Source organism: Gracilinanus agilis, chromosome 2 (assembly GCF_016433145.1).
Source record: "Gracilinanus agilis isolate LMUSP501 chromosome 2, AgileGrace, whole genome shotgun sequence".
NCBI classification, from domain to species: domain Eukaryota; kingdom Metazoa; phylum Chordata; class Mammalia; order Didelphimorphia; family Didelphidae; genus Gracilinanus; species Gracilinanus agilis.
This window is the reverse complement of record NC_058131.1, coordinates 337,750,744-337,759,957: the sequence shown is the minus strand read 5'-3', so window position 1 is coordinate 337,759,957 and position 9,214 is coordinate 337,750,744. Positions and strand designations below refer to the sequence as shown.

General features: G+C 46.8%; 1 protein-coding gene across 1 annotated transcript in view; it reads left to right on the top strand.

Annotated features, from left to right (window-relative positions):
* The first annotated feature begins 233 nt into the window (after window positions 1–233).
* The window catches only part of VSTM2L (V-set and transmembrane domain containing 2 like), an 84,149-nt gene continuing 75,168 nt past the window's right edge, over window positions 234–9,214 (top strand). Inside the window, exon 1 of the mRNA XM_044661563.1 lies at window positions 234–351. Within this exon, the coding sequence (XP_044517498.1) occupies window positions 234–351 (118 nt within the window). The remainder of the gene's footprint in view (window positions 352–9,214) is intronic.

Sequence of the window (9,214 nt, the reverse complement as noted above, 5' to 3'; positions counted from 1 at the left end):
GCAGTGCAGGCCAGGGAACCAAGCTGGCGGGGGCAGGGGACCCCTCTCTGGGATTTGGGGTTAGCTCTCTCTAAGGGGCTTGTCTGCCACTCACCCCCTCCCCCCGGCAGCCGGCGGCTGCTCTCTCTGTGGGAGGTTCGGCTTGCTCCTGGAGCTCTTGCTCCTCCATGTGAGACGCCCGGAGCCGCCCCCCTTCCCCGAACCCCCGCCCCCCTCCCGCCCTGGGAGCCAAGATGGGGGCATTCGTTGTGACCCTGGGGATTTTCCACTCCCTGGGACTTTACCTCCAACTCAGCGGCGCCACGAGGCCCGGGGGACAAGCTCCTTGGGACAACCACATCTCCGGGAACGGTGAGTAGGTCTGCGCCGCCCCCCCAACCCCAATGCTGTCCCTGTCCCGCCCCACCCCGCCCCATCCCATCTCTTCTCTCCCTTCCCCTCCCCCCTTCCTGGCTCCCCTCCTAGCGCCTTGCCGAGCCCTGAGATCCCAGCCCTGAGCCGAGGAAAAGCTAGGCTTGGGGGGCGGGGAGCCCCAGGATTGGGGGGGTTCACGCACTCATGTGCTTTGGGGAGGAAGAGAGGACTACGGGGTGTACCCCCTTCTCCAGCTCCCTACTGGAGTAAACTGAATGTCCGAGTCCTAGTCCAGACACATTCTCCTGCCCTGGGGAGGAGACCTAGGGGCCAGGGCTTCCCTCCCCCTCCCCCTCCACGTATACCATCCTTTAGCTCCCCGCGGTGCTCAAGACTTAGGGAGTGCCAGCTGAGCCGGGATTCCCAGTCAGGACCTACCCCTTTTCCACCCCACCCTCTGCTTGTATTCCCGTGCTCCGAAGAGTAAAGTGAGGGAGGGGGGCAGGGTTCCTTTCCCAGCTCCTTGCCGCGTGCAGAGCTGGGGGAGTAGGAAAGGGGGATGGGGCAGTCCCAGCTACATCCAGCTTTTCTGTGCCCTATGGACTATAGAGAGGGAGACCGGCCAGGGCTTCCCTTCTTCACCAGCCTTCAGCTCTCCGAGATGTAAGGCTTGGGGAGGGGGTTCTAGTCCTGGAGGGCCGCAATCCTCCTCTAGCCCACTGTAGTAGTGATGGGTTCTGGTTTACTTGCATCTCGGAGAGGGAGAAGATGGATTTCCCCCACCTTCTTCTCTGTCCCACTCTCATGACTCGGGGAACAAAATGCCCCCCATTGTGTCTCAAACTCAATTCACAGGGGAGAGAGTGAGAGGCCAGGGCATCCCCATCTTCATCCCGAGCTCCAGTCGAAGAAGCCCAGAGCCCAAACTTGATTTTCTGCCCTTCCCAGGGGCTACCCCTAGGATGAGCCTCGATTGGGGTTTGGTTAAGAGGCGGAGTAGCAGTCGGGGCCTCTCCAGCGCCTTAGCGGGGAGCCTGGCATACTCTTCCCCAAGTTAGGACTCCCCTGGGCTTCCCCTGCAGGGGGGTGGGGGTGGGGGGTTGGGGTTGCTCCAGCCTCACACACTTCTTCCTGATTTTGGTTTCCCCTATTATATGCCAGCCAGAGGTAAAGCTGCAGTCCAGAAATTGGAGGGGGCTTCTTATGGGGCTGCCTTCACTCATCCTTTGCCTACTTCCTTTGTATTTTGGGGAATTATGATCTCCACTCTTGACCAGGATGGCTCTGCCAGTTAGTCTTCTAGTCTGGGGGCTTTGTCCAGGAGCTGGAGCAAGAATAGATTAGGTGGAAACCTTGGAGCCCCTGTCTAAGTTAGGGAAAGAGACTGTGCCCCAGGCGCTACAGCCAATTGGAGGCTGATGAAGAAAGAGAGAGTGCTGCCCAGTGTCTTTGTTTGCTGGAGGAGGACCCTGGGGGATAAAGTGGATTTTTCTCAGTTTCTTCCCTCACCTCCAAGTCTAGCCTGAAAGAACCCCGTCTTGAAATTGAGGGCAGAAGGAGCTGCTGAAGACCCCAGACGACTCCAGTCTGGAAACCCTCAATTCTTGGGCTGACTGAATGTTTAGCAGCAAATAGATGTCACAGTGTTAGATGATCTTATCCTGGCAGAAGAGAAGCTCAAGTTAGCATCTGGAGTTAATCTATCTAGAGCAAGTTGTTGAGACTGGATTTGGAGGGCAATGACCTTCCTGAGCCACAGCTCTTCAGTTCTTTATTTTAGGGACCCTCACACTGACACATCCCTCCCAAATCTGACATTCTCTCCCTGTCCCACCCCCTTTCCCATTTCCCTAACTCAGCTCTAAGTCTGGTTACCTTCCCCTTGACCAGAAACCTTATGAATGCAAATCTCCTTTCCCTGTTGCCTAGTTAGCACTTTCGTTTGAGGGTACTCAACTGAAGGGCTTATCCTTCTAGTCCCAAGTCCCCAAGAGGCATATGGAGTGTGCCTCTGACATTTAGTACCACTCCATCACTGGCAGATCCCTTGCAGATGAAGGGAGCAAGAGAGCCAAACCATCATGGGACTGTGCTGGGCATGATGTTGTGTTGTGTGTTTGTCAGTTTTTAATAAAGATCCAGAGCTACAATTGTTATTCCTGAGCCCCATGACAGCCTTGAAGAAGAGTTGAGTTGAGTCCAGAGCCCACATTTTGGAACAAAGTAGATGCTCATATACATTCCCTTTTGGCCAGCAGCATGAGTGGACTCTTTCTCTCTTTTGGGTGCTAGTAGATGAGGAGGAAATCTCCCCCACCCTAGAGAAAGCTAATTCTGGCTGGTGAAGTCACGAAATAGTTGTTGCAAGGGAGTGACCGCAGCCTCCCTCTACTAGGACCGGGAGTGCCCAGGGAGCCTTATACCAGAGGAAGGGTTTGCAGCCACTCACTTAATCACAAAAGAAACTGTTATTAATGGTACTGAGACGCTGCGAATAAGTGGGTCATGTCTAATAAGCCATTTGTGTTCAGGAGGAGAATACCAATTTGATAAAAGCTGTGTGTGCTGAAAAAGACCCAGAAATTGCTGTTTAGCAGATTGGAGCCTGATCATTTCATTATTCCTCTGCTCTGCTTGTCCTTAGCTGAATCAGGGAATGTGGAATAGCTATTGAAGGGAAAGTGGCTTGTAAAGGCCATCCCAAGTTCCTAAGCAGTGTGGAATGGACTCTGGTGGAGTTCATTTGATCATTAGCCTAACTATCCCTCCCTCCCATTCTCCCACCCCCAATCGGGCCTATAAACATATACGTTTTGTACCCTGAGGTCTGAAGGCTGACAGATCTCTGAGCCTAGTCAAAAGGGCAGCAAACCAAGTCTTCCTTCTCCATTGTGGAGGCTTGTAGGGAGAGGAAGCTTCAGAGAAACCCCATTTATTCTTGGTGGGCTGTTATTCCTCCCTGTCTTACCAATTCCATGGTCTGAGGGAAAGTCTTTCATGACTGCCATATTTGGCTACCTTTAAGAAAGGTTCTGGTTCCCACGGGGTGGGAAAGAATGAATAAATGAATGAATGAAAAAACATTTCTTAAGTCCTTACTATGTACCAAGACAGAAGCAGCTGGGTACTGATGGCTTTGCACTTGTACTGTCACTGGATGGCTGGCCCCAACAGTTTGGATAAAGTCAGCTCTGCTTGGAAGGAATATATGGATTTAAAATCATCTTCAAAAAACCGGGTGGGGAGGGGGGAGGAAGGGAAAAAAGGTAATTCACAGCCTCTTGCCTTTGAGCCAAGATTTGCCTCTAGATAGTTTAAGTCATAAAATATTAGAGCTTGAAGGGACCTTAGAGAGCATCTAGCACAACACTTTCATTTTACAGAGGGAGTGATCCAGCTGTCTTGGTTTGGTGGTGAAGTCTTCCCTCAGAGGCACCCCATGAGGCCCTGAAGTGCCTCCATTGCAGCAAACATCTTTCTTCTTCTACCTCACCCTTCTGTCCACTCCCCCCTTTCCTTAGGCCAGCACTTTCAATTATTCATGCACCCCTCTGCAGGCAGAATGGGAGCATCATTTGGCCAGGGCCCGATCTCTTCTCAACCTGTATCTTCTACTTGGAAATCTAGCCACTGATTCACTCTGTGTGTGTGTGTGTGTGTGTGTGTGTGTGTGACCAGGAGGGAGCAAGCCCTGAACAATTTGGTAAACAGCTTGTGCTGAAAGATGACTATCTAGATTTCTTGTTTTCATTTGCAAAAATTTTTGTATCTTACCATCAATAAACCAGTTAGTTTGGTAGTTCAGAGATGAAGAAAATTGAGTTCTGTTTCCCTAAGGTTATGATGTTAAAATCTGTTCTCTTTTGTCTCATACACTGATGGTTATTCTATCAATTACATTCATAAACACTTTGCACTGGGCTGGATTTTTTCTAGCCCTCTGTAGGGAATTGGCCATCGGATGTGTTTTTCCTTAAGTCATTCACTGCAATTGTTTCTGACACCTTTCCCATTGTATAGCTTCACGGGCCTTTCCCCTAAAGAAGGTGGAGCGGCAGCCAGCAACACTTGGGGAATTATCACATTTCCAAAATGACAGTGAATTTTTATTTGAAAAGTCTTGCTGTGGCAGGCAGCATGCCAGAGGGGGAGGCCATCGGGTTTCTAATTCACCAGTCAGGTGGGGGTTGGTTGCCTGTACTGGCCCTTGCCTTGCCTCAAAGCAGCCAAAAACAAACTTTCAAGGGACACAATATGCCTGGCAGGTAGCAGTGTCATTTTGAAAGCAGCTGGCTTTAAGGTAGGGAGGATGAAAGGATGTCTGGCTGAGTTGGTGATTTTAGGGGCTGGATTCTGCACAGAGCCCCTGCGTCCTACAGAGATTTCTCTCCATTTTGGTTCTAGGAGTTTGACTTAATTTATGCTGATTCACCCAATTCGAAGGCCCCTGGGCACATTTTTAAGTTTGCAAACAACCAAAGAAGAGAGGGAAGGGATTGTGAATAATTGTTATGAATAATCTACCGCATGTCCTCTTGTTGAAAGAGGCAGACATCAGCCAGTTTCCCTTCCCTCCACCCACCACCTCATGGCAACTGTGCCTTGCACTGTCTCCTGACAGTGGAGAGAGGGTCTCAGATGCAAGAGCAGGTTAGTGGGTTCTCTTCCCATCCGCAGGTTTGAAGTTGAAGGATGGCTTCAGGGAGAATCTTAGTTGTTGGGATAAGAATAATAGTGTTTCTAAAAACCAGTGAACGTCTGGCTTATTTGGGGGAAGATTTATTTCCCTCTTGCTGGAAACTTATGTTTTGGCTGGGTTGGTCCAGACCTTTAGCAAACGGTGTTTATAGGATCCAGTTTATATGCTTGAGCCCCATACAGGTGATTGGTACTACTCTCTGTTCCTTGACACCTCTAGAAGGAAGTGTCTGCTGTTGATCACAAGGAAGACTGGGCAGGACAATAGGGATGGATCTATGTAGCTCGTCTTCTATGCTGAAGAAACAAAAGCAGTTGCCCTAATTAGCATTTTAAAAGAAATTATTATTTACCTTTTCTTATGCACTGTTTTCTCCCCATTTCCTAAAATACAGTCTAAGAGTTCATCTGAAAAAAATTCCTTTATGGCTGCTGGTCACCCTAGCTCCTCCTGATCGCCTATAAACTCTCTGGACTAGTTGTTTGATATAGCAGAGTCCAACAGGCCAAGCTAGGGATAAGAAGGCTAATTTGCAATTTTCTGAAGAGGGGCTCCCATTTTAAATACAGTACTGGGTTTTGATACTTTGACATGGTGTTAAAAGTTAAAGGAATTGGAAGACTTTGTTTTGAAACCCAGCACCAGTGCTTATGAGCACTGTGACCTTGGGCAAGTCCCTTTCCCTCTGTGAGTCTCTTTCCTCATTTGTAAAACGAAGATAACAATGCTAGCTTTAAGCTTTGTAAAGCACTTGGACATATTTTCTCAGTTGATTCTCACACCAAACCTTTGAAGGAGGTGCCATTATTATCCTCATTTTACAGATGCAGAAACTGAGGGTGAGAGAGGTTAAGACATTTGCCTACGGTTATACAGTTAGCAAATATCCGAGTCAGGATTAGAATGCAGTCTGAGTGTAGAACTGCTTTAAAGGCATAGCATGATAGTCAAATGAGATAATGTAGGTGAAAGTATTTTATAATTATAAAACACAATAGAAATAAAGTTTTCCATCACTTTTGGAGGGGCGGGGAGAAGATGTTTTTATATTCCCTACTCACTTTATTGCTTGAGAGCTGGTTTAGAAAGGATTCTCCCCACCCCATCTTCCTCAGTCTTTTGGATTAGACCAAGGAAGACACTTCTCTATGAAGGTGTTTGCTTCTGAATCCCATACAAGTCTTGTCTTCCTAGTATCATCGTGGAAAGGACTCTCATCAAAGACAATCTCAGAAAATAGATTCTACTTCAGCATCCTCCTTTCTTCCTACCCTTGCCAGTCCCTGTTCACTTACAGAAATGTTTCTGGGGAGAGAGATGAGAAAGAGAACCTGACCATCCTACTTTCTTTCTTCCTTGTGTTGTCCCTACACGATAGACTGGGAATGGGAACCAGAAGGGAGCTTCTGATTTCATTTCTACTGCCAGCCATGATCTCAGGGACGTCACGTCCCCTCTCTGGCCCTCAGTTTTCCCATCTGTAAAATGAAGGGTTTAGACTAGATGATTCCTAAATTCCCTTTCAGCTCTAAGAGCCAGTGATTCAAACAAAGAAATACTCTCAGCGAAGATGCTAATCCAGGAGTCCAAAATCATGAGCATTTGGTAGATTTCAAGGTTAATTTCGGCTCCCTGATGAGCTGAGACCCAGTTCCTCTCACAGTTTATGAATTAGTTGGTTTGGACTGATAATTTACAGGGCAAATTTGAGCTGATTCTGCCACTAATCTGACAGTAACGAGGGTCAGAGGAATTGTGTGCTCCAGTTTGCATTCAAAAAGCAGTCATCGGCCTCTCTGCCTGTCAGCTCTGCATTCAGATGCACTTCAGGCATGGCACTTTCATTGGGAAAAGGGCAATTGCATAATTACGGGAAGAAGTCGACTCATCGGCCAGAACCCTGTCCAATATCCAAAAGCCAAGCCGGGTGTGGGCCAGATGGTTTCTAGGTATTCTCATCCCGCTCAGACAGCCAGCTTTTCATATTGTTGGCGATGTGTGTTTTGGAGATGAAATGTCAAGCCAAGGGGAGGCTAAGCATCATTGTAGCTGGGATGCAGGAGAACTGGGTTCAGAGGAGAGGGGCCAAGGGGATTAAAAACTGTGAGAAGACTTTACAGGAGATGGGAGAGAGGGAGGGGTGGAGAAGAAAGGACCAGAGAAAGCACAGTGGGACTATCTCCAAGAATTGGAAAGTCTTCAGTGTAGAAGAGGTTTGTTCTCTTTGGTTCCAGAGGGCAGAACCAGATCCAGTGGATGGAATTTAGAGGGAGACAAGTTTCAGCTCAACAAAAGGTGGAACTTTTCATTAGTCAGATCTGTCCATCAGTGGAAGGAGCTGCCTTTCAACATATGGGTCCCCTCATTCCTGAAAGTGATGAATAGACACTGGATGGCAATGAGGCTCTGGGAGGATTTTCATAGTGGGAGGGAGGCTGGATAGAATACCTTTCCTTTGCGCTCTTTCCAATTTGGAGATTTTGTGAGAGAAGGAAGCATGAAAACCAGAAAGGCAGCAAGAAGAGAAGGCTGGGTAGGCAAGCAGTAGAGGGCAACTGTGATGGCTGCTAACAAGAAATTATTCTTTGAAGGTACAGAGATACCTTGTGGGTGCCTAAACCATGTTATCCCTATTAGTGTGATTAATTAATACTAGCAGTTTAATTATTAATGATACCTCTCTTTGCTATTGACAGTATTTAACAAGACTCAGTTAAGCCATATTAATAATAATCCTACGCATTTGCCTCAGTGCTTTCCTTCTCAAATACTTTCCATTTTCTCTCTTTCTGTAAACAGGGAGGGAATGCAAAGAGGGCAGAGCAAGTATGAAACTTGCCATTTTACAGATGGAGGAGCAGAGATCCAGGGTGGTGGCATACCTAAGGAACCAAGATCATATAAGTGAATTCATATGTTCAACCCGAAACCTGATTCACCAAGGATCTCCTTGCTGGATAGAAACGTACCAGCAACCTCGGAGATACTGCAAAAATGTTTAGGGACCTGAATCTCCACTAGGGGGACTGTGTGTGTGTGTGTGTGTGTGTGTGTGTGTGTGTGTGTGTGTGTGTGTGTGTGTGTGTGTGTGTATAATCTGGTTTGTATGTCTGTTGTTTATATCTTCGTATAGGTAGGTATTTATGATCAGAAAGAGAAGGGGGACGTGAGATTGTATGGATGTTACCTAGATTTGTATGGCTGGGTTTTCAATTATGCTTTGAGTGTTTTGGTTTGTTTGCTTCTGGGTTTATGTTTGTGTGGCTGTGTGTTCAATTCAGTTCAACAAACTTATATTAAGTACTATGTTATGCAAGGTACTATGCTAGCTGACAGACATTCAAAAATGAAAAATTCTCTTTGGCCTCAAGGAACTTACATTCTTGCTGGGATTACAGCATGTAAACAGTTAAGAAAATATGAGATTAAGGGCATTGAGGTAGTACACTGGGTAGAATGCCATCTCTGGATTCAGGAGGGCCTGGGTTCAAATTTGACCTCAAACACTTCCTAACTGTGTGACCCTAGGCAAGTCACTTAACCTCAATTGTCTAGCTCTTACTATTCTTCTGCCTTAGGATTAATATTTAGTATTGATTCCAAGATAGAAGGTAAGGATTTTTAAAAAAAAGAAAGAAAGAAAATATGAAGAAGGATAGAGCATTAATAAGTTAGTGGATAGTAACGACTGATATTCACATAGCACTTTGTTATCTCATTTGTACCTCAAAACTATATAGGTAAAAGGAGTGTTATGTTCTACTTGCAGATGAGGAAACTGATGCTTAGAGCTTAGAGCCTAAGCTGGCCCAGGAGATACCAATGATCTAGGTAGGTAGAAGTTCTTCTTTGAAGTTCAGCTTCCAGGCCTTCATAGCTTCCTGGTCCCTTATAAACCCCATTTTCCCCTCCAGGGGCTGGTTTCTACTGGACCCTATTCCAGGGATTCATGGATCTTGACCCAGATAACTGACGCTACTCTATCCTCTCTCCTGTCTGTATTTCCTCATTAATTCAAATATCTCAAATGATCTTTCCCATGTTTCTTATTTTTAATTTTTTTCCTAATCCTAAAACTTCTTCCTTCCTTCCTTCCTTCCTTCCTTCCTTCCTTTCTTTCTTTTCTTCCTTCCTTCCTTCCTTCCTTCCTTCCTTCCTTGC